The sequence below is a fragment of the Limanda limanda genome, chromosome 2 (assembly GCF_963576545.1).
Source record: "Limanda limanda chromosome 2, fLimLim1.1, whole genome shotgun sequence".
NCBI lineage: Eukaryota > Metazoa > Chordata > Actinopteri > Pleuronectiformes > Pleuronectidae > Limanda > Limanda limanda.
The window spans coordinates 20534160-20560762 of NC_083637.1; the positions used below are offsets into that span (position 1 = coordinate 20534160).

A 26603-nucleotide genomic window follows, 5' to 3' on the forward strand; every position below is an offset into this window, starting at 1 on the left:
CAACACTTAAGACAAGCATCGTCGATCTCTGGCTTTGTCTGTGTGCTCTGATTCATGAGTAATTCACACAACCATTTGTGTATATAGGTGCTGCCATTTCAGTAAGTGGGCACAGAGATCAATTTAAACCTTCAGCAGCACAGAGCTGCATTAACTCGATCACCTTCACTGTCCAACCTCTACAAGCAGACTCCTACTGCTAAACTTGCCAGAACTGTAAAACTTTCTCTTTATTCATCTATCATGTATTAAATACTGCTTCAAAATGTTTTAGAGAACAAAACAAGTCACCAAATCAATCAAACGCTTACAGATAAACAGACAATACAGAATATCATTTAAACATATTTAAATTCTTTGGAAATACATGATATATCGTTGTTTAAATAAGTAATGGTGTAGTCATGGCTAAAGGCATACAGGTGATATGAGATCATTTTTTTAATCCAATTTTCTCATACTCAGAATTTTCTCTTTGTTATTAATTGAATTCACATTTTGTCCAGGTTCATCTACACTCTTCTTACCTATTGTACACATTTTATCCCATCAACGGCCTCTCTATTTTTGTAGTGTCCACTAGGGGCCATACTATATGACTGAACTCATACTCTCTATTTCAAAAGGTGGAAATGCTTTTTTTTGGTGAGGCGTCTGATGTCAGAGGGTAGTGATAGTGATGATGCTAATTCCATGTATGATGAACTGATGCTTGCATGATGATGAGAATCATAAATTCCCCTTTAGAACGAGGTTTAGCCTCTTTGCTATAAGCTCACTCAGCACAAAACTTGCATGCATAACACCGCCTCTTTCAGGAAGCCACCTTGTGCAAGCTGTATGTTGTTCACCCAAACGCCACAGTTTGGTGCCAAATCATCAGAGATCAGTTTGTCCTTGCAACTCTTCTGTGAATCCAGCTATAATGATGCGCATGTTTGGCCTTTTCCATCAGTGTAAGAATAATTGCATGTCCATTCCATGGAAAGCAAAACACGACACTCCTACTTTTCTTGACAATATCCATGATGCTTGTCAACTCTTCAGCAAAGACACTTATCTGCAAGTTTTCCTTCACTCTAACCTGAGGTGACACAGTGCATGGCTGTTAGGCACCTGACAGGTAAACAGCTGGAAGGGACCATCTTGACAGACTTGTTAGTCTACTGCTCTATTTTTATGCAGAATAGTTGCTGTCGTGATATGTTTTCTGTACTTTTGATTTGCTGTTTAGAATAGATAAATTGCCGTTTGGCCAAATCATTTTGTTTCATGAGCATCACACAGCCCAGGGTCCAGGGGCACCCCAACCCTGCTTACACTTATCTTTCTTTACATCTGTCACAGTACAGCACTGCTCTGATGATGTATAATGGACAGCTGCACACTTTATATTACTAATAGCAGTATTTTGTATATTTGTATTTGTCTTAGTAACAATATGTACAAGCAAGGGTATAGGTTAATGTGTGTAGTGTAGTTTGAGTGTTTTCCCTAAGGGTTAATGACTCCAAAGTCTAAAGTGGGGTAATTTTAGACTTGTTTGAGGGCTGTTCAAGAAAAGAAAATTGAACAGAATTCATCTTGGATTTTGTATTTGGTTGGTTAGGACCTTATTAAATGTAAAAGTGTTATCTTAATCTAGCAATTTGTTTGTTTATAAAAGCTTTCTTCTAATCAAACTGATCAGTGTCAGTTGCAGCCAGCACCAAGGCCACACAGATCGTCCAGTTGAATGACAGTGTCTCCACCTCCATAGTTTCTCTGATAAGATTTCACAGGCCTAGTTCTACTTGCCTCTGTGTAAGTGACTAGGAGATGCAGAGAAAAAGACCAAAGACGCAAAACAGAAAGAAAGAAAGAGGAGGGAAGTCTTTCAGTGGGTTTCACATTGTTGAATCCATGCAGATATTAGCATCTAGGTTTAAAGCACTTCAAGGGCCTTTTTTTCTACTTGACTGCCCCAGTGTTCATTTATTTCCCTATCAAACAAGCCTAAGAATGGATGGATGAATAGAAGATGACAAAGGAGGAGGAGTAAAGGGTGGACAGCTTTTCTCTGCTTCAGTGGAGAGAAATGAGGCTTTTTGTCACTTGAAAGCAGACATAGAGACGACAAAGGCTCGAGGCTGGAACAGATCCTTTTGTCTTGAATACAATCATGGATTTCTGAATAGTTATCAAGATGCCTTCATTATTGACTGACAAACTTAAGCCTCAATTCAAAAGAAAGTTTGTTTTGGATGTGTTGCTCTTTATTTGGAAGTTTGTAAGACAACTTTCTGAATGACGTTTGTCTTTAGGACAAGCCAGCAAACACAACTTATGGTTTTTGACTTGGGTGCTGATTGACTAGGAAAGCTGTGAAGCTCAATGAAACTATGTTAAATGAGTTGTAGTTAAGATTAACTTGTATTTAAAATGTTTCACACCCTGGTTCAGCTTTCATTTGACATGAGAGCCTTTCCTGAGTTACGAGTTTTACTAGCTATATCAAGGCTCATGGAATCCACCAAATAGCAACAAAACAAGCCCTATCTTTATGTAACTTTATGGAGGGAGCGACAAAATCACAAAGGCCCGTCTCCACATAAAGCAGCACAAGTCAGCACCACTCAAAAACATTACTATGGGCATAACCACAAGTGCAGCCTTTGTGCCTTGTGACACACTGTTTTCTATAAACACAATATGAATGTGATACAGGTTATTAAAGGTGTTCAATTTACAGTACCATCGAGGACCATGTATACTAGCAGCACTTTTATAAGACTGATATATGGCAGCACACGCTTGAAAATGCACAAACACTTTATATATATATTATATATACTGTTGCATGCAGAGAAATGTGAAGAGTTCAACATCAGTATCTGCCCTTAGTGTCTCCTCTTCTAACCTTCAACAAGAAAAAGCCACACAGATGTCAATCTGTCTTTGTTGATCACATTCTTTTTTTCGACAGTAATCCTTCCTCCAAATGCCAAGTTTCTTTGTTATGTGGAGCATCAGAAACTTTTCAGGGACGCCTGCTAGGTATTTTGCCAAAGACTGCTCTGTCCCTATCACCATATGCATTGCTCCTGGTGCGCAGCATGGGAAATCCACAGATACCGGATGAAAAAACAAACAGTTTACCTGGCACTGATAGTGTTAGGACTTGGCTTTCTTCCCCATCTTGCTCATGTTTGCATGCTGTCTGTCCCCACCCTGGCCTTGTGTTTGTCCTGCGTTTGGTTGATCCCTCTCCTATCGATCGTTCAGTCACTTCCAGTGCTGTAAACATTACAGCCACACTCTTTGTCTGTCTTTTTGAAATAACCTGTCCGTCAGCTACCTGTCTCCGTCTTGGTAATAGTCTGTCTACCTGTGCCTTAGCTCCATCACTCAGCTGCCTTCAATGTTAAGTCACATCCCTTCATCTGTAACCCTGCATTAGAACCAAGTCCGGATACCGCGCCTGCCTGCCTTGCTTCGTTATCAGGAAACCAGTCAAACCCAGAACCTCTGCTGGCCCCTGCCTAGTTTGGTATTACCACAATTCAGTACCATCAGTCTGTTGACTCAACTTTTAGGATTTTTGCAAACTTATAAAACAAACATCTTAAAACGTATTATGTCTCTGCTCCTGTGTTCGCACTTTAGTGTTAACTAGTTGGAAAGGACCAATATTTCATGGATGTTCATTGACAGATTGAATGAGTAACAACTGCATTTTAGATATTTTCTTTCATTGGTAAAACTAAACAAACATTACTTCATTCAGATTTTTTCCAAGACTCTCTGCATCTTACCCCCTCAACATAAACAGCAAATGCAGATAGAGGCTATAAGAGAGAGCAGTGGTTGGGGGAATGAAAAATTTGTCAATCCATGGCTGGGCACTTCCAATTAATCTGATGGATTAGAAAGAAGGAGTTCCATTCATTAGTGTGCAAGGCTGAGAGTGTACCTATGCATGTGTATACTGAAAACTACTAACCAACTGGCTGTTTGTGGACTCGACTGTTCGGGGAACATTTCTCTATGTGAAACAAAGTGTGTGTTCATTAAAAGAACATACATCCAGGTTGTCTGGAAGTAGAAGCAGCCACAGCCCATTGATCTAACACAGAGATGAATGGAGGAGCTAACTCAATGTTCACAAACTAAAATGCTCTCCCTCTAATTTAATCACACATACAGGTTACCTACGTACACATTCAGTCTTTGAAATAAGGTTTGGTGCTGAATACAGCTAAACAATATACAAAAGGGCATGTTTTAAATCTATTTAATTAAAGAATGGACAGACTGAGTCATCTATCTCCAACTTTAGGACAGGTAGCATTGCTTCTACTGCCAAGTTACTATGTACTTGCTGAGAACACGGGGCAAGAGAACTTTACTTCGAAAGTTTACCTAAGAACTCAAAAACACATCCTATGTTTTTATTACTGTCAACGATTTTACAAAAAGAACAAAATCAGCAAAATGTTTGTCGTGCTCTCAGTTCAGCCCAGTGAAGACCCAAATCTTTAAAAATGTGTTAATGAATTGAAAAGACAAAGATTTCTTATTTTCAAAACAGTGATACAATGTCATATTATAGCTAATGTTACTTAACACTGTTAATACTGGAGACTACATTTATCCACATTTGGTGCACTACATGGTATTTACAGCAGAGGGATGTTGTATTTAGAATCAACTTCAACAAAATACTACGTTCATCATCGTGAGGAAACCCAGAGCAACAATATAACTTACTGATCAATTAAATCTTGGCTTTTCATGTGATTTCTTTCCTTTAATTTAGAACAAATAAAACATCAGTAGACTTACCCTTAATTCTCTGTCTTTTAGAAACAAAGCTAAAATATTATCATCTTGTTGTAACAAAACCATTATCTCCTATTACTGATTTCGATGGGACTTTACCATACAAAATGCTGACACATTCTATTCTTTTCTTTTTCCCATTTTAAACATCCTCGTGATGGCTCCACCTTCATGGATTTAGACAGGTTCATGCTGTTGAGCTTTCTGGTGAAACTTCAGACTACCACTGTTTCAATTAATTTGATGGATTAGCTTTTTAAGATCCCAATTTCTCTTAATGACTTGGAAACAACAAGTCTGTCCTTAAATAACATGTACATGATAAAGTGCAATTTTGTGAAAGAATTGGACGAAAGAAGTATTCTGTTATATTAACAGAATGTTAAATGTTATATTTTTCTCCATATTTGTATTTACCACATCCGTGGTTAAAAAACATATTTAAAAAGCACTGAATAACTTGAGCAGAAAGAAAAATATATGCAAGATATAATTCCAGTTTTAACATTATTCCTTCAGAAGGCCTCAAGAAGGTAAATGATTACGGGTTCGCTCAATTAAATATCAACATTAGACTATTAAATATGTTGAGACTTTTACCAAACACATCACCTGATGATAATTTACTAGTGCGTTTTCTTAATTCATTCTCTTAGGATCAAGATCTCGGTAATATATGTGTTCACACTCTTTCTAATACATGAATAAAGATGCGAATAGCCTAGTGGGTGTCTGTGTTCATGCACTCATTTGAATACATTGACATTAAGAAACCTTGTTATATAAGAACTGCATGAAACAGCTCATTTGTTAGACTTCGAAGCAAATTAGGTGTCTACACCAATGCAGGCGAATAATATGCATTTACATCCACACGCATACACACAGAGGGAGGCCATATCTCACATGCATACGATTGTGTAAAAATGAGGTTGAGAACAGGCTCTGGCAAGTGGCTGTCAATTAGTCTCCTAATGTGTCACATCCGACAATGTCGCAAGTCAGAAAAAACACATGGAAATGCTCATTACACAGTCATAACTCAAAGGGTACAAGCAATGAACAGGCGTTGTCCCTCCTTGTTTTCACTTGACTACTCTCTTTTTAAAACCAGAACATTGTACCGTTAGCTGTTAATACCCGTGGACCAGATAACCTTTACAAATAGCTATATTCATCCTTTTCCATCCCGTATCATGTATTTGTGTGCATAGCGTGTGTAAATGTGTGTTTGTGTGTTATGTTCGCTAAAGGTCAGCAGGCGCTCAGACAGGAAGAGGGATAAATGAAAAGTCAACAAAGCAGAAAGAACAGGGGAGAAAGAGTAAGTAAAAGAGCGGGAGAGAGATGGAGTGGGAATACATGCATCATTTGTATAAACAATAGTTTTAGACTCTGTATGTTGATTTCAATGGTTGTAATGACGGACGATCTTAGAAGTGAAACCTTGTAAGGTACTCTTGGTAAAAGCCTCAGCCAAGGTTTTCCATACAATCAAAAGGATCATATGAATGTAAAAATACATTTAAGTGACATATCCGAATGAATGTTTTGGTCTTTTATGTGTTTGTATGTATTGTATGTTTTGTTAGGGTGTTGATGATGAATATATAAATATAATTAAAAAAGATGTACGTTATATAATACAACATTTGTATCTAAAAAAAAGTCCTAACTTAGCTAACATATATATACATATATACACTCACTTCAAGATACCTCAACTGATCAAATTTTTCCTATAAAAAAAAGCTGTTCCAAAATGCAGTAGAGGGCAGCTTTTGCAACTCACTAACCTGGAGTTAACATGAGATTAGTAGTTTTCCTAGCGACTAAAGTCATGCAACCCATCTATTCTACTCCACTAATAAATATCAGAGATAAGGTTGAACCATCAAGTTTCACAACCAACACCACCGCTCTGTTCCCAGGCAGCACAGCAAAACTGTGATCTCAGTTAAATAAGATTGAGTAAGAGCAAGATGGTGGAAGAAGAAAACAAGGCAGAGAGACTATTGTTTCCAGGAAGAAACATCTCGAAAGAATCATACTCGTAACCTGAAAGAGCTGCACAACATTCTGACACATGATGGAGCTCAGAACAGAAAATGTTGAAAAAATAAGTGGAGAATAATTAAAGGGTGAAAATTAAAGCAATTCATTTTTAAATGAAGGCTGAAAATTTGGAATTTAAATACCTCTTGGTTTGACGGAGCAGAACTGAGAGCATACACAGATCATTTATCCAGAACAGCAGAGGGACTACGGGAAGGTTCATTGAACTCTTCATTTGAAAATATATGGTAATTTGTTTTTAGGAATTCAGATGATGCTTTAAAATCTCATTATCTACTCACAGTTCAATGTTTACACACTCCATGGAGAGTCCAGAGCCCAAGAGTCAATTAAAGCCATTTAAAACCTGTTTTCTTGCTTTTGAAAATATGTCAATCAGTAGAATATGGTGTCTACTAATTTCCTCAAATGAGTATGTATTATATGTGTTTTGTTTTTTAGGGATTTGGGGAATTTTATTTAGTAATAAGTAGTAAAAACACATACACAGTTGGTTTGACCCACGGACAGTTTGAATAAATCTGGACAGGGATGAAGGAACAAGGCAAACAAACAAACCAACAAATAAAAAACTTTCACCTCCCCAAGTACTCCAATAAACCTTCTTAGTGGTCAACAGCTCAAGTTGGGCTGAGTGTTTTCCAACTTTTAATGTGCCAGACAGAAGGATCAACTCCTACAGGCTTATTTCCAGTGAATTTAATTAATCTTAACTTGCGTTTTATCTAATGCAATGTATTTATTGAAATGAAATCAACACAATCAATAGATTCATTTCCAGGAAAATTTGACCAACAGATTTGATCAATAACAAGCCATCCTAACATTACTGACCTTTGAGGAAATGAACAGCCGTAGTCCAAAGTAGAGGAGGCTATTCTAGCTACGTAATTGGCTTTGTTGCACCATCCACTTTCATTTCACCTTCTCTGTCAGAGTGAAAATTGTTCCGCAGAGTGGAATGGTTTGCAGACACTTACGAGACAGGAGTCTGTGGTTGAAATACGCCTTGTCATTTCATCCAAGTACTGAATTAACTAGCTTACCCAATAGAAAGTAAGCAAGCTACAGTCAGTCTTTATTAAAGGTGATGGTGTACAGACCGGGAGAGTAGAGATGCCAAGTAATGAGAGAACAGAAAGCATATAGTCACTTTATCACTGAGCTTCTACAGCTGCATATTTCAAACAGATGAGATCTTAAATGTCCATTCATTAAAATATGAGAGCTGCGTGCTAAACAGAGCCCGAGTGACAGGTGCACAGAGAGTACGTGTGTCTGCAGGTGTTAAACCAAGGTCTGCCTGCATGCTGCTGCCCCTCGCAGGAACATGCACAGCTACAACTGAAACTATGATGAGGCCTCCCTCCCTGCCTGCCTGCCTGCCTGCGAGGACGGTAAAAATTATATGGATGTTTTGACGACCTACTGATGCAGTGGGATTTCTCCCGGGGGTGCTGATGGAGGCGGAAGGGGGGGGCACAGAGCTCTACATAGAAACCTTAAATGTTATCATCGAGATATTTTTATTTATTTATTATGAAACTGTCTCTGTTATTGATGGGATACGCTGGTCACTTTTTTTTCTTCTATTTTCTCCTCTACACCAAACCCTGTATAGCTCAGATCAACATTAATGTTTAATAATATATATACGTTCCTAATATTAAATTTTTCTGCCAAATACAATGGTTCCAATCACATTGTGAATGACCGCAAGCGTGTGAGTGTGCGAGTGGCTGAGTTTAGCCGCAGAGAGGGATGGTCAGTGTCCACTGGTCTGAACAAATAGCCGGCCTAAAGTACAATTTATTTCACTGCTTCACTACACACTTCAATTCACTCTGTATCGGCTGAAAACACACAGATAAACACACAAGCATTCTCTCAATCAAATACACACCGATGGGTGAAGGTACAGGCGAAAAAGATAAAGCAGAACCCACTCTCACTTACACACAACACACTTTTAAACTCTTCAAGTCGGGAAGTCAACTAGCTGAAGAGAACAAATGAAAGTGACAGCAGTGTTCCTTTTTTGAAATGTGAAAGGTTAGCAGTAATGTAGAGAGGGCTGCTGCCAAAAGCTGCCAAAAGCCATCGACCAATCATGTGAAATCAGCCGGAAATATGGAAATGTCATCAGTCAATAGAGTGGAAAAAAACTAAGTGGTTATTTGTAATAAAATCCAAAGCTGAGGGACTCCCTGGTGCTGATGTTGAAATTCATATCATAGTTTTCTTGCCTGACATACAGACAAGTACTTCAACATCAAACACAATTTAGTGATGAGACCATGTTCAATACATAACTTTGTTTCCTTGTATTGTGTGTCAGAATGTGGCTGTAGTATTTCATTTGTACAAATGTGTAGTTGTGGGACCTATGTAAATGGATTTGGCTATGGTCATTGAGTTTCTATATATATGTTAACTCACAAATGTGTCTTTTTCCCATTTTGTGTTTATATGTGTGTCTGAGCTTGCAGAATTTTCTTGGCTACACATTGAGACACTCAGTACAATTTCATCTGCTTGGCCGCGCCATTCGTCTGTTGACAAATCCTTTCAATATAGTCTACCTGGCCTTGCTCGCTCATCATTTTAAAGGAATTACACTGTCTGGGGAGAGAGAGAGAGAGAGAGAGAGAGAGAGGAGTGGGAGAGTAGACAAGGAGGTGAGAGGAAGTAACATGAAAAGATGAGAGGGAAGGAGAACAGGAGAGATAAGACGGGTATCTTTTCAATATCATCTGACCAGTTGAAGCCATTAACTGTCAGGAGGACAGAGATTTGAAGAGAGGTATTTGAAGAGAGAATGAAGGTGGAAAAAGGGTTGAGGGGTGGGGGGGCGATAAGAAAGAGAGGAAGGCCATTTACACAGGATGTATTGCAGCTGTACCTGCTGCTATGTTGGTTGAGTGGCTGCAGTAAGGCAGTAAAGTGGTTGAGTTAAAGCATGTACGATATGTCACTGGTTTTATCTTGCAAAGAGGAATAATTATGGTTCCTCAATGAGCCCTGGCTGACTGGGCACTTCCAGGGCTTAAACAGAAAGTTATAGCATAATAGAGACAGTCTTCGAGACATTCATATGATTTCACATAATAGGTTCACATACATCCTATGGTCCATTTATCCGGTACACCTGTACCATCTAATGCAGTCACAGAAAACAGTCTTGCTATGACCTTCATGAACAACAGTCTGAACCACTTCACTCGTGTGTTTCAGAAGCTGCCTTTCTAGTTTGAAAAGTTCATGAAATTCTCCATTTTCTGTGTTGATCTTCCGGTTTCCCAACTTCAACAGCCAATGCAGAGGCCCTTCCCACAGCTCTTCAGCCTTGCCTAATTGGCATCATTTGTTTCTTGCATGCTCAGTAATAAATCTTTTGTGACCTGCTCACCTTTGCCTTTGACTCAGACGCCTATGGCTACAGTTTGGGAATTAATTTCTGCCTTTATTTCCACACTTGAGTACGTCAAAGCTTTAATGCTGCCCTCATCACTCTGCTCAGTTCAGAGAAAGGCAGGCAGGAATGAGAGAGGACGAAAGGAGCGAAGCAGCAGGCAGATGGGGATATTTCAAACTAGCTGACCGCACCTCTTTCTAATGAAGACTGTATCATGGTGTGAGGACAGACATAGATATGAGAGAGTGATGGAGGGCGGAGGGTGGAGGGCACGGAGAAGCAAAAGAAGCAGCAAGAAGGGAAAGGAAAATAGTAACTCATTACTAGTGCAGGAAGGAATTCATGGGACAAAACAGCTGAGACAGAAAAGAAGCTAAATATATGTTGGGGCCCTGAACTGAGGCTTGAGTCCTCAGCAGCAGCCGCAGGTTCAACTCTGACCTGGCATGTCTTCCACACTCTGTCCACCCCTTTTCACGCTTAAGTTCCAACACAAAACCAGCACTATAGTTGACGTTGAAGTATACAGCTCTGCACATTTGTATCTGTAAACTCCGGCATTACCTCCAGAGGAAAAGATCTGTGTGTGCGCAAATATACACAAGGCTTGTATCGGACTATTACATTATCACCGATTGTAAGGGAAGTTTCCTTGGTTCTTTGTTCATCTCTGTGATTTTTTCTGACCCTATTTCTTTCTCAATGTCTGCATCCCCTTCTCTTTCTCCTCCTTAATTTTGTAGGACTTTTCATTTTAATTTCACAATACAGTGAGCACACTTATATGATGGCAAGCAAAGCTACACCTGACAAAAAAAGGAAACTCGACATGTCCCTGGGGTAATATTAACACACAGGGAGTGCGCCCAGCTGTCTAATAACACACACGCTACACAGACGTGCATACACACTGTGCTCTGATGTGTTAGCAGGTGGTAAAAGCACATTGTGTGTTTTACTTGGGGCCAGCAGCCTCACAGATGTTTCTATTACTGATCTTATACAGCCTCACTCACCACAATGTACAACACATTGAACTTCCTCTTAAAAATATATTATTTTTAGAAAAACACAAACCATTTGTAAAGGGAAAATGGATGGGGGCAAGGAATCAAAGAAATTGCAGGTTGTGAAGAGATTAAAGTTGGATGAAATAACCAAAGTGAAGGAACAAGAGAGAAGTACAGAGATGAATTTATGCATTTGGATATAAAAGGAAGGAAAAAACAATGTGACTCATACCACTTGTCCGTTCTGGGGGTTCTTGTGGGCATAGGGAGGGCCACGGATATGATTCCACATCTGACCGGATGTCATTGCAAAAACGACACACTATCACAAACACAGAGAGATGAATAAAGACCAGCAGGTGTTTAACATCATTAGCAGATAAATAGTTGTCATCTCTTAACTGTGTGTGTGTTTGTGTGTGTGTGTGTGTGTGTGAGAGTGTGTGTCATACCAGTGCAGCCATGGCCCATCCAGTCTTGTTGTATATGAATTCCAAGTTGTTCCTTCTCAGATACAGCAGACCTCCAACCAGAGAAACTAACAGAGCCAAAGCAATGGTCCCCGAATAATTAGGAGGACGGAAGACACGGATCTAGAGAGGAAAGGGAGAGAGAGAGAGAAAGAGAGATGAATACCATATAAATTGTATATAGCGCTATTTCAAATGTATTGTTATAGTGATTAATACTGTGAATAAATATCCTCCATTCTCCCTTTTCCAGGTTTGATGCAGGAAAAAAATTTTTTTAGGCTTTTAGTAGATTTGATAATAATAATAATCAGTTTGTAGCTATGTCTAAAATGTGGATTAGAGGATATGCTCCAAGTGATCTGGGTATCACACTGGAATTAACATACAGCTCATCCTGCATGTTAATTCCAGACTGTTTCAATTCCAGTGTGTTATTTCAGGGTTAATTCCAGGGTGCATGGAAGGAGGCTGATATCTACTATCCAACCTCAGATTGAGGTTCCTTTAAGCAGTGGAACCGTTCTTTACCCTCATGGGAGGGCTAAGGGGGTTGTTGTAAGACCATCCCGTTTACATGTGTTTTGTAGACTTGGAAAAGGCATATGACCATGTCCCTAAAGGTACCCAGTGAGGATTATTGAAGGAGTATATTATATTGGGTACTAGGGATGGGCATAATTAATCGACGATCGATTAATTGATCATTAAGAATTTCCTTGATTAAATAATTTTTTCATCGATTAATTCGGTAATTACACATTTGACCACGGGGGGCAGTGTTTGAAAAAAAACGCCACAGACCTACTCAGTTACCTGCGAGTTACAGTATATACAGTCTATGGTTACAGTGTTACCATTTCCAAAGTAAACACGAAGAAGTCACGGCGAAGTTTAGCTTGGGACCGTTTAGAATTAAACAATGACTTGGTTCACTGCAAACACTGCGAAGCTGTGTTTCAGTACAACTCGGCCACGACTCAAATGATGTACCACTTGAAGAACGCACATCCGACGCTGGTTAATGGCGGCGCGTCCTGCTCTCGGTCTCACTCTCAACCTAGCATCAACTCTGTGTTAGTACGCCACGGAGGAGCTGCGATGCACAACGAGCAGAGAATAACGTTCCCCAGGCTAGCCAAGTTAGCACGGAGCTACCTGTGTATCACGCACAGACTGTATGGTATCACGGCGACGTCAGTCCTCTCAGAGCGAGTTGTTTCGGCGGCTGGACTGACGGTCACCAGGCTGCGTTCGCGTCTGACTCCAGAGCATGTTAACATGTCATCTTTCTCAACACAAATCAGTAGGCTGGTGCTGAAGTTGTATGTGAGTTACTAGTTATTTTTATGAAGCTTTCTCAACTCGGTGCCTTGTTTGATAGTTTTAGTTACATGTGGCAAAACCTGTCAGACCTAAGTATTATATATTTGTGGTTAAGTTATTGTTTAACATGATTGTTTTTATATTATTAGTGTTTAGTAGCCCCGGCTTCTGGCTGTCTGCTCCGCTGCTTGAGATTACGGCAGCGCATATTTTGTTCATCTTGTAATAAAGATCTGAATGAGGAAACACGCTTGTCTTTTTTTTTATTTTCACTGCATTTTTATATAGCCTATAAATAGTGAATTTTTGAATATAAAAATATGAATGATTAATCGAAGATTCGTCATTAATTCTCCCGATGATCGATTAAGACAATTTAATCGAATGCCCATCCCTATTGGGTACAGTAGCTGTTGCGTCAGGCGACCCAGTCCTTGCAGAACAAAAACGAGGGCTATGTCTTCTTCTGTTCAGAAAGTGAAACACGTTTCCAGCGGGTATTGGACTCTACCATGGTTGCCCATTGTCCCCAATCCTGCTAGTGACATTTATAGCCAGGGTTTCAAGGAGCAGCAGGGTAAGGAGAATTTTAAGTTTGAAAACCTCAGAGATGTGTCCCTGCCCTTTTCAGGTAATGTGGTACCCAGTACTGACAGGTCAGGAATCCCCCACATGCCTTTAAAATGGTTCAGGTCTTACCTTTGCAACCAGAGTTTCTCAGTGACTATGACCTGAAACATGCGGTATGGTGTCCACAAGGGTTCAATCCTAGGTCCTATTCTATTGTCCATTTATATGCTCCTCCTTGGTAACATCATCCGCAAATAAAATGTCCACTTTCACTGCTACAATGATGACTCACTGTTCTATATTACTATCTGTCCTAATGACCAATGAAACATTGCATCTCTCCACACATGTCTCACTTTAATAACACACCTAATGGCAAACAACTTTCTCAAACTAAACCTCTCTAAATCTGATGTAATTGTCTTTGGTCCCACCTCCATCAAGGAAGAAATCACTGCAAAACCTCGGTGAACTAGCCCCTTTACCAAGTCGAAGTGTATTGAAAAGTGCTATACAAATAAAGTTAATAATAATTAACATTATTATTATTATTATTGACTTCATCAGGCACTGACATTCAGTATGCACTGATGTGGTTTGCAGCTGAGTGCAAAGAGTTTGGGATGAGAGTCCGGACGTCAAAGTCGGAGAGATGCCTCCTAGGTTCCTTCCTTTGGAGGTTCTCTGGGCAAATCCAGCTGGTATAAAGGAATGTGGTGTCTCATGTAAAGTCCTTCGGTTAAGACACTCTGACAAATATTTTGGTATATTTGGGTGTTATTGAGCAGAAATGAAATGGAGCAGCAAGAGCTGTCAACATATTTCCCATTTGTCGTTCTTTCAATCTATAGGGGCAATAGATTGAAACACTGACTTCCATTACTCAGTTTCATTTGAGGTTATAAAGCATAATTGTTCCTCATTCTTTTCCTTTTCCTGTTCTCTTCTTTATTTGTGTAGTCAAGTAACATTGTACTTGTATAGTACATTGTATAGTCGCAAGTTACTGAAAGCTGAGCACTTCTCCCACACACTGAAGGAATGTCTTTTGAAGGTGTGTGAGATTAACTTGCATACAGCTGCTATTCCATGTGTCAGATACACAGGCTATTAAATCAACATTGAAGTAATACTTTAATGTTATTGAAAGCTTAGAGCATGGCTTAACAAACATGATCAGAACAGAGCAGTATAGCAGATGTGGTAGAGCTGGCACCACATAACGAGGCTTCAAGCCTCTGCAGCGGCTCGAGTTTGATTCTGGCTTGCAGACCTTTGCTGCCGCCCGTTCACACTTAACGCTTAGTTATAGCAGCAACACTGAGATTTTGGTGTCAGGATACATCCACCTGCTTGGTTGGTGAGGATGGACGCTGATGGATGATGGCATCATGCAAATGAGTGAATGTGAATATCTGTGTTCATAGTACCTGGACATCTGTGCGATCTGCAATCCACTTGGCCAGCTGCTCTGAAGCAAAGCCAATCCTTTGCAGGTCAAATGTATCAGCCCTCTTCGGCTTTCCCTTGGCCGGAAAATGCATGAAGGTTGGAGCGCTGTTCATGTTCAACTAGAGGAAAAGGAAGATGAGGGTGTGGAAGTCAGGTTAATGCTACTTATTAAACATATTGGTCAACATATCACCCATTGATAAAAAAAATACTTCATGGATCAAAGTATCCCAATCTACAGACTGACTACATTGACTGGTACCATGCATTCACCTTTTACAAATGTAACTGGGACGTCTATTCTTTAAGATGAACAGCTTCCTCTGATCTCTCTATTTTTGGTTGTGTGTGTATGAAAGAAGTTTCATGTTTATTCTTCTTTGGAACATTTAACAGCAGGTTAATCTACGAGCAAATCCTGCCTTTAATACGTTTCCCCTGGAATAATGTAATTGTATTTTTGCACGGCGCAAGTATAGTCTTGAAATTTTCATAACGTCTTGTAAAATTTCGCAGCCAGCTAATGCTTTAAAATCATTCACCGCTGTGACACAGTATGTATCCCTAAAGTTTGCCAGTAAGAACCTTTTTGTGAGTTTTGTGTGCGAGTGGCTCAGTGGTCCCCAAACATCTAAATCAGCAAGCAGATTCAATGATGATATCCAGAGAACAAAGCTGAGCTACAAACGCCCACTCTGCTTTCATATTGGAGGCATTTTTCAGGTGCACTATGTCTTTAATGGCTATACTTTAATATTTGGTTCCTACTAGAAATGAAGAGAGAAACACTATAAGACATGAGGAAAACCACTAGAATTGTCATGTTAATATTGTATAAATATAATTAGAATGAATTGACTTTGCAGTTGTAGCTTGTAAAAAAAATGATTAAAAAAATTATGTGAGGACTCTATATTGACCAAATGCCAAATACTAAAATATGGCACAGGAGCAATGACGATAAATAACCTTAAAAAATATCTAAAAGAAACTAGACCAGTGTATTCTATTGATATCATGCTATATGCCTCTCTGTGTGTGTACTGATTTAAATACAAAACAGTGAGTGGGTGTGTGCTGGCTATCACAGCTAATAATTGCATAGAGTGGCTGATTCCAATAATTCTATCTTTGCGTAAATATGTGTTTCTTCTATGCAAACGTTTGCCGTCTGTTGATTTGAATACATACAAACAACCAAACGCACGTATAAACGCTCACGCGCACACAAACACAGCTCATCAAAAGTGGGTAATTCAGCACTTTGAAAAGAGGTTGATTATCTCTAAATCTGCACCCAACTTTCATCTCTCCCTCCTGTTTTCCACCTGCAATGTTTCACACCTATTTAACTAACAATAAAGACAACTGCTTTTGTTTTCCCAAAGACACCTAGATAAAAATGGAGAGGTGGAGAGAGAGCAGAGATGAGGGTTGATATGTGGGTTATTTCTCAAACCACCCATTATGTGATAAATTACCATAATGGATTACAAGCATGTGCGCAAGCACTCATATGTTTACCGATGCAACACTGTAAACATACATGTGGAATAAGTGGTAAACATATGTACAAAATATACATTGGACATATAAACCAGCAAACAAACAGAAAAATTATGTTGTTATGATTTAATTTTCTAATGCATAGTTTTTCTGTTGTATGAGCGATTGTGGATAGAGTCGTAAAAATCCAATACCAGGAACAGTATAAAAGAAGTCACTTTAAAGCCCGAGAGCAAGACGGAAAAAGAAAAAGAAACCAACCAAAGCACCATGGCAAGTTGAAGAAAAGGGAAAGATAAGAAATGGTAAAAACTATTAAATATGAAATAGTAGACTAATTAGACTTAGCATAGTTTTAACAGTTATATGAGTATGAAGTGTAGAACAAGAAAAGGTCCCTTTATATTTTTTATGTTTCTAGTGCTGACTATGATTAAAGTTTTTTTTCTACCATACCCAGCATTTCTCAGCCTTACCAGAGAAAAAAAAGAGAGGATAATTTTAAAATAATACCTACACACTCATTCTTTAACAAAAGCCTTTTAGTTAAAATGGTAGAACGCAACACAAATTCCTGAAATCCACAGTGGCAGAGTGAAAACCACTGCCCCTCCCAGTCAAAAGCCACTGCAGACCATTAAATGCACAGCAGAGACTGCATTGTGTTTGCTTATCTACCTATAGAGGCCAAAGTCACCAGATCAAGAGCAGATGGAAAATAAAACAGATTTTATGAGATTTAACATTGTTTAAAGGAATAACCTTGTATTATAATAACCAAGGTGTTATATTAGTGTACCATCCTTTTCATAAAAGTGGATCATATTTGCCTGCTCAACAACACAGTGACCTTTTTTTCTTTATATAAAAAGCTGGTGTTTAACCTCCTACTTTTTTTCGCAGCTATTCATTTAATGGAGCAAATTACCTTCTGCAATATGGCGGGTGCGGTGATAAAGTTAATCCTATATGAGCAAAACCGTGAAACACTTTTGGTGTCCAATTAGTTTTTCTAGCACTTTGTCTTATTAATCACCATTATATGAAGAAAAAAAAAACAACACTAACCCCTCCTAAAATAAAAAGGTACATTTTTAATTACTAAATCAGATAAGAACAAATTTTAAATGAAGCTACTGAAGTTGCAACAAGGACCAGTTGTGTTTCCTGTGGATTAAATACAACTGTGTAAATGTGTTTTTGTCGAGTAAGGGGTTGGGTGATAATGAAGGTTTTTAACCATGCGTGAACATTGCTAAAAAGATAATTCCACTAGGGTAATTGTGAAATTACAATCAAAATGTGTTGATTTTAACTGGCTTTCACTCTAACATAGTATATTCGAATTTTGTAGTATTGTGTATTCATTTGCCAAACCCGACACAAATGTCACAATAAACAATTATTTTGGCCATGACACAGTTGAATACATACTGGATTGCCTATACACTGAATGACTAGTTACCTGTTGGAAAACATCAGCTCCCTCATCGTAGTCCACCACGGTGAAGAACAACTTGTTGGAAAATGCAGACGAGTAACGCCACGAGTTTGCCAGGACTTGGTATTCCTCGTTCGCCTGCCTATAAGATAACAATGAAACAAGAAATGAAAATCAAGAAAAAGTATCACAAATAATATACTCCCATTATCTGACACACAAATAGTGTAAATAATTACTATTCTGTTAAAGAGGATTTTTTCTATAGCATTTCCTGTTTAACAGCAGGTATCACTAAAATCAGGAGTTACTCAAGTTCCGAAAACAGAATGAAACCCAATTTCAGATCCATATAACCAGTTGTCTAGAACAGGAAATTAGATTTTGGGGAAATACTTGTTTAGTTTTCATGACAAATTATATTATCATAATAATTAATTATAAATTAAAATTCCTTAGACACAAACATCAGTTTGTATCCTCCGTTGCACATCTAGAGGGAGCTGATGCAAGTATTACCATCAGAATGGAAGCAATTCTGTGGCAGTTAGACTGGATCAATGTGTGTACTCAAGAGGTTTTGTTTTCCTTGCTGTCAAGTATTTTTTTACAAGTACTCAGTTGTAATTCCTCTTTGCAGTCTGTTTCCGTTTACTGAGTTGCTCTTTGTCCTACAGGAGGTGTGATTTTGATTCAGAGAGGCCATTGGTACAGGCACTGCACAAAGGATGACTTGAGGGCATTTATTCATGAAGAGGCAAATAGGATTGAGAAACTGGAGGAAGGAAATCGACAACTTAGTAACCTCAAAAACAGAAATAGTAGCTGGAGATATGGTAAAAAGGGAGGACATAAGCATATCGTGACAGAGTTAGAGACTGTGCAAGATTAAAAAAATGAGAAGAGTTGGGAAATGGGAGGAGAACGGGAGAAGATGAAGGGAGTGAGAAAAGCAAACTGCACATGAGCTCCTTGGTGACGTTTCTCTCTTCATCCCATAAGGTTCTTTTAAGGACATGAGAAGATACTGAATTTTCATTTCTCTCTTCCTCTCCTTTCTTTTTGAACCTCACTCATAACTTCTATTTTCTTCACAGTCTAATGTAAGTGGTCAGGCCAAGGTTGGACCAGCACATTTCTGTCACCTTCTGCATGACAAAATGAAAAGTTCAATTTCACAAAGGCATCTCTTCTTGATTCTGACTTTTTAAGACTATCTCCTTCACTTTGACATTATGCCTTATGTCAACTGCCTCTTGTGTTGGCTTTAATTAGAGAGACATCATCTGTCAGGATCTGTTATGTGCACTGATGTTACGTTGTTATCTGCAAAGCTAATGTTAGGACAGTCTCTTTGAAGTGTCTAGAGTAAGAAAAAAAGAGGAGATGATGCCGATGAGTCAGATGTTGAAACTGAGGCCAGCAGACTGTCAGGGATTACAGCGCTGCTCATCTCTGTCTGGGAACCCCTCCTCTGCCTGAACTGTCTCTGTGTCATCTATTCATGAGTGGTTTGTTTAGCGTCTCGACAAATGTCCTAATGATATAAGACTATTTTACTGATGAGGTTTAGTGGGTTTGTTCATCACCTTCTAAATATTTTAATTAAAATTACAAAATAAAACAAAATAAAATATTGCAGTGAGAAAGAAATAAGTTAAACCATTTTAGCCTGAAAGTCAGAAAATCCTCATAAGGAATTTAGTTGTATGTGTATTGTATGGTTCAATTTAACATGGTCTGCTTGTTCATCGTGTCAAACTGTAAACAGAAAAACATCTCACTGACAAAAGCTTAGTATACATTGCTGCCGCATGTTGTACATGATGTCATGTGACAAGCACCTTTATTAATTCAAATGCATTTAATACAATGTTTTCCATTGCTCATATGTAGTGTGTGTTCCAAAAATCCAATTGGTCTCAACTACTGACATGGACCCCAACATCTTACTGATCATTAGGTTTGAGAATAAGGACAAAATGCATTGCCCCCATCTTATCTATGGAAGCAAATTCATGCATGTATTCAATATATAATAGAATATAATATAATTTAATATAAATAAACCCCACTGAACAATGCAAAATGTACCCAGGAGCCAAAATAAGGAAATATATAGAGTAGTTAGAGTTATTATTCCAGTAAAGGAAAGCTTTATTGAGCTACAAACTTCTGTTCAGGGTTCAGCTGGAGTTGTCGCTCAACTGTTGCATCACTGTCTGCTTTCTTTTTTTAGAAACTTGATAATTTATAGGTGATGATACATTGTGTGAAAATACTCTCACCATACCATCAACACTAAGCTTGAAAATTAATATAACGTGGACTCTGTCATTTATGAGTAAACCTGAATTAATCCCATCTCTACTGTGAGTTTCTAATGTGAAAAGGAAACTTAGTATGGAGCAGCGGACAAAGCTGAAGAGTGATGTGGGAGTGAGGACCCCAGTGATTAGCCATCTTCTTTACTGCCCGACAGTCCTCTTAACACAGACTCTCAGGTCACTATATGACATCCATCTCTTACGCTCTCTCTCTCTTGCTGTCTTTTACTAATGATGTCATACAATTGCTTGTATAAAACTGGTTGGCTGAAATTGTAGGAAGTGGGACAAACAGACAAATAAAGAGAAAGGGAAGCAGACTAATGAAAAAAAAAGGCAAGGTAAGGCAGGGAATATGGCTGAATGCTTAGATGTTAACAAATGAATCTGGCGATAAATAGAGATAAGTGGGCTGATTCCTTGATAAGAAAGGGAGCAATTGCTTTTGAGATAAACAGATAAATGTTTTTGTGTTTGTGTGTCTTAGGGTTGGCCCACAGAGAAAACATGTGTACACCTGCTTTTGGCAAGTGTGTACTTAATTATGGCCGTGCCAAGCAAACACAGAAAAAATGCGTTTGTCTGTGTTATTAAAATACTGTCTATTATGCCCGTCCTGGGGAAGAACTCTTGAGAAGTTCAGTAAAGCTCATCAAATATGTGGACTTCCCCAAGAACAACAGGATATGGGTCAACTACCTGGTTTATGCAGCACATGCAAAACATAATGTAAACCACACAATCTAATAGGGTGAATGTCAATTAAGAAATATGACTTATAATTTATTTTAAAATATGCTTATTTTAACTTAGCTTTAGAAAATTAGTTTTCTTTTAAGAGAGAGACAGTGATTTGTGAAGGAAATCAGTCATTCTTAAACATCAGCCCAGCCACAACCTATGTATGAATGCAAAAGGGAAAATCAAGCATGAAATATCAAACCACGTGTTATCTAACAGATAAAGATGAGCACTGACTGCAAATCAAACGACTCAGAGAAAAATACAATATAAATAAGTGCACTATTATTTTGGATGTATACAAAAAAATCTGAAGATACAAATTAGTTACATAGCTACACATTATCAGTAGGTTGTGTTCCCCTTCACTATTTTATGCCTTAGATTGTGGTGTTAATACCATTAACAGGCTAAAATACAATGCCTATAATAAAAGTGGGTGTGGCTGAATGATTAAAAATTTTTGTATTTACTTTTATGATGTTTGATTCTGCTCATCATGCTGCAATTTCAGTCATATGTCCCATATTCACAGCTGCCATCATGATAATAGAATATAGCATCATTCATTGTATTCATATTGCAATTGAGACACAGATCCCATTAAAACAGTGTTTGCATCAGATTTTCACTGAAAAGTAGATTTCAGGACCATGGACAGCTACTCAGTCATCACAAATGAACTACTGCTGTGTGCAGAGCTGTCCATGGTGCTGAAACATCTGGATTGACAGGGAGTTAGAATAGTTGGCTTCAGAAGGGAATTCATTTCAATTCTGAGGTAAGAAATTAAAATCAAGTCAGTGTAATGCTTGACCTTGCCATGTCTCACTTGATTCTGCGGCATACATGATGCAAGTCTGGTTTTGTTAATAATAAAAAAAATCCAATTTCAAGCTCGCTATTGGGGTTTTGAAAAATCTCCTGAATGTATTAAATGCCCTGAGTATGCGAGTGGGTAAGTAGGTCTTGTTGGTCTTTTTATTCATTCTCCTTTGGTTGTATGGCTGGCTGGAGTCTCTTTGATCTAAATGTCAATGTGACCCACAGGTTCTTGTTATATAAAGCTTTTTTCTGTGTTTCCAAAGAAGTGCACGTCTATGTGTGTGTGTCTGTGGGTGTGTGTAAGAGGAAGAAGTATATGTACAATTTTAGATGAGTTCGAGAACCCTTGCGCATGCATGTGCACGTATGTGTGTTCCCCTGTAGGTGAACTTTAGTGCACTGAATAAACTTTCGTGAAGACAATAGAGTTATCTCAGATAATACAGAGCAACAAAGGAAGGGGTGGAGGAAAAGCTGCTATGCCAGGTCGTGGCCTATAGAAGGTGCTTGGCATGTTGTGTCTGTGTGTGTGTCTGTGTGTGTGCGTGCACGTGCGTGTGCGTGCATACCGGCAGACGGAACACTGTCTTTGAGGCTGCAGGGCGGTGAACATGACGATGACAGAGTAGTTCCTGGGTGGGGCCTTGACAAAGCGACGGAACTTGTCACCGTTCATCCTCACGACCGAACGGCGAGAGGACCACTCCATCATCTGGTCAACCTTCTCCGACAGCACATTCTGAACACACAGACAAGACAAAGTGCAGAGAGGACAATGTTTACTGTTTGGATTTTCAGATTGAATCAGAAGAGTAATTCTCGTGATTTGAACAATGCTAGGTAACAGCAGAAAAGAAAAAAAAAAAGCAATCGTTAACTCCGCAGATATCACTAGGATTCTCTACGGTATATGTCAAAATCCTTGACTTGTGTTGCCTGAAATAAAGGCAGTGTTTGAAATTATATAACTCCAACTATTCCATGGCCAGTAGAAGCTTTGCTGTACAGTTTATACTTGCAGCTTTAAAAGACCACGGCTGAAATAGCGCAAGGTGTTGCCGGATCCAAGTTACTAAATCTAAATTTTAATAGGTTTGACTCATGACCTGTACTGACTAATGGTATGCAAAGAATCTGGAATGCAACAAACCTAACCATTATTTACAGAGAAGGAAACATGACCTGGCAGTCTAGGTGTGTGTGTGCACAGAAAAATGTGTAGCTTTATGTTTGTGTATAAATTGTAGTCTGCTGTTGATTATATCCGGCCCAGCTTAGCTAAAAGGTCACTACAGAGTCAGCACAAGAACACAACACTAAAGGTAAATAACACACAGGAGACATGTGTACACACATCATCTGGGGCCTTTGCAAGGACTCTAAAGCTGAAATGCTAATTATGGCCACATAAAGGGGCACGGTAATGACTCAGTGTTGCTAGTTGTGTATTCGTGCTGATACACAAAGTGTCCTTGTACTGTGTGTATCCCTGCCTGTGTGTCTGCATGATTGTGTTTGATTTCTCAGCAGGACACTGCTTAGTTCCCACCAGCATCAGCTTTGCCAAAACTTAAGCACCGAACCGACGGCTGATGAAATATTGAAAACTGCTGATGAAACACTTGTTTCCCAAACTCTGCTGATCAAACTGTACGGAAGGAAAAAAATATGTCCGACAAGCTTATATAAATTTACAGTATTAAACTTTTGAGACAAATATGAGTCTACTTCCCTCTTTATAGGTCTGGCTGATAAAACGATAGCGATAATTATCACAATGTAACTTTTCCTCGATAGAAATATAAGACATGTCTATATAACTTCGATAGAACTTATTCCATCCATGTTGTGACAGACAACACAAACAGCCAATGATAATGAGAATAGCGCGGCACCAATCATGTGGCTGGTATAGAGTTACAGCAAAGTCATGTTAGGTTGACGGGCACCGCACAGAGTTTAGGAGCAGCAGCACACGTCCTCACGTTACGGATGCTTCATAAAGGTAGACGACTCTGCGTCGATGCAGAGACAGACACAAAACATGTTTTTAACGGTCCAGTCGTCCTGTGTGTGTCACAGTCTCTGTCGGAGTCTGCTTCCTCCCCACTCCTCCACTGACCTGCGCTAATGTTACACTTTACCAATAAACACTATCACTGATCAGATTAGGACACGTAGCGGACTGATGTTTACTTTGAAAAAACATCACAGAAGAAGAGTCAGCAGAGTTGTTGACCTGCACAGAGTAATGTGCCTCAGTGCAGTGGCGCTGATTTGAAATATATCGCAATATATTTCGACTGATGTCATAAGAATTATCGGGATAAGATTTGTTTCCATATCGCCCAGCCCTACCTCTTGAGAAGCATCTTTAGTACATAAAGATGCTACTGATGAATGTCAATTTCTTCTCTTTTCTTAACTCATGTGGGGAATGTGTAATTTAAGTACATGTTTATTGTACTTTATGCATTGATAAAAATCATTCTGCTCATAGTTTACATCAAGTAGTAACTGGGGCTCGGCATTTTAGATTTTTGTAATTATTTTTAAGATGAATGGTGATATAGGATATATATTTCAGAATTTTATACAAGAACAGCTTCAAGTGGTAGTTCACCAAAAAATGGAATATACTCACCACTCTTCCAATAGAGGGGTGGCTGAAGTGTTTGAGTCCACTAAACACTTCTTGAGTCTCAAAATAAAAAAATATAAAGGCGGCTTGAAGCTGAATTTGCTCTATTTTTATCAGGATAACATAACCAACAAAGCTGTGCCCATTTAATTGTTTACTTCTAAATGGATTACTATAAAGTATTTCCCATCAGAGCCAGTTGAGAGTGCTGACCTCTTGACAAGGTTACAACAGTCTCTGTGCTTCTCACCCTCTGCTGACAACCAGCATACGCATGCAGCAGAGAGATATTTTGGGCTTTGTTGTAGCAGTACTCTTTCAAAAATTCCTTTTCCAATCTACAAGCAATTTATTCTACGATAGTATGAGCATTTCAAGCTACTTTGTGTACCGTGTCTTTCCATTTCTTCCTCCCCTTCCATCTTTATACCTAGTAGTTCACGAGTATGGGATCAAGTAGACAGTAGCTAAATTATTTAGCACTGCACCTCACTCCTGCTGCTAATCGAGCAAGAAATATATCTCTCTCTCATAAGCATGCACAGCACACACATACACACACTCATACTCACACATGCAGAAAAAGCAGCAAAGAGAGACAGTAAGACACGTGTTAATCCTGTATTAGTTGTTCACTTCAGACAACACACTCCAGCACCAATGAGCCATGTAAAGTACGATGAGGAAAGTTCACCAAGAAACTGACTAAACAAGTACAACACGGCACCACAACCACACACAACTGGGACTGCCAATCGCAGAAGGTATATTGTTTTCCTGTGCACCTTTGTCTTTAATTTATCTGTAAAGTTTTTGCTCGTGTGCATTCAGCCAGAAAAGGAGAGCTGTCAGTCCTGGATGCCAATCATGCTGGCAGTAATGATGCACCGGCTTACTCACATTCTGCAAGAGCACACGCACACGCACACGCACACACACGGACACACACACACAACTGAGCTGTAAATATACCAAAATATACTTGCGAGGGAAGTGTAAGCGATGTTAAAGGTGCTGAAAAACAGTGGAGAGGAGGGCAGCTGACGAGGAGAAGCTGTAATATACTGTAGCGCATGTTTTTAGGCATAAGTAGTTGTTTGGAAAGTCTAAATATAACCTGTCCTACCAACAGTGTTTAATAAAACTAATAAGCTGAAAACTAAACAGACAAACACACTACGGTTGGGCCATCGTCCTTGTTACTACATTTAATCGTCCTTAAAAGGGTTTGGTTCGTCCCTGTTAACCTGGAGGAGTCTCTGAACACTGAAAGTAAATAAATCCATGATGTGTGAGTCTCGAAGTGTGGAGTTTTTAAATGAAGGGGTGAATTCTGTCAAACAGCCCAGAATGACATCGGTCACGGATGGTGAGCTCCTGCAAAATATTAAGTGTCAGAAAATAATGGTGAGAATGAGTAATTCAGTCATTTGACAACACTGGCCTCTAGGAATGTGAGCTGTCTACACACATGTGACCGTACAAACATTCTTCAAGGTGCCAAATGCTGGTTCATTGTCAAAAAAATAACTAAGGGAGAATGGAAAAAAGATTGAGTTCAAATCTATTCACTGTAAGTTTTGTTTAAGCCCTTCAGAAACCTTAAAACACTTTTTACATCCATGTATTCAGTTTATACTTACAACAGGTAAAGATGGTAAAAGTGTTGCTCTTGTATAACAAACATATTAACACCGAAGCTGAAAAGAAAACACCTTGTGCTAAAAGAGGAGCTCATTAAAAACTAAATGCTTGCCACTAACCATGATGGATTCAAATAATATGCCTGGTTCAGCTGAGGTACTTACGTCAACTATCTAAGAGTTCACGGTCAAATCTATTTCCTGTATTAAGACGGAATGAGGCCTGTAATCTGCAAAGTAGTTAAAACTCTCATAAAGAGCACTTTCTGCACAGAGCTCTTTGAATATCCTATGTTAGACTCCCTCACATCAGTGTTATGACTCCCTGCTTCATCTGAT

The 26603-nt window shown here is 38.9% G+C and overlaps 1 protein-coding gene across 1 annotated transcript in view; it reads right to left on the minus strand.

Annotated features, from left to right (window-relative positions):
- Nucleotides 1–26603, minus strand: part of tusc3 (tumor suppressor candidate 3) — a gene marked incomplete at its 5' end in the record, with an annotated part of 65063 nt that overhangs the window by 15124 nt on the left and 23336 nt on the right. Inside the window, 5 exons of the mRNA XM_061085112.1 lie at nucleotides 11555–11644; nucleotides 11775–11915; nucleotides 15119–15259; nucleotides 18112–18229; nucleotides 22550–22719. Of these exons, the coding sequence (XP_060941095.1) occupies nucleotides 11555–11644; nucleotides 11775–11915; nucleotides 15119–15259; nucleotides 18112–18229; nucleotides 22550–22719 (660 nt within the window). The remainder of the gene's footprint in view (nucleotides 1–11554; nucleotides 11645–11774; nucleotides 11916–15118; nucleotides 15260–18111; nucleotides 18230–22549; nucleotides 22720–26603) is intronic.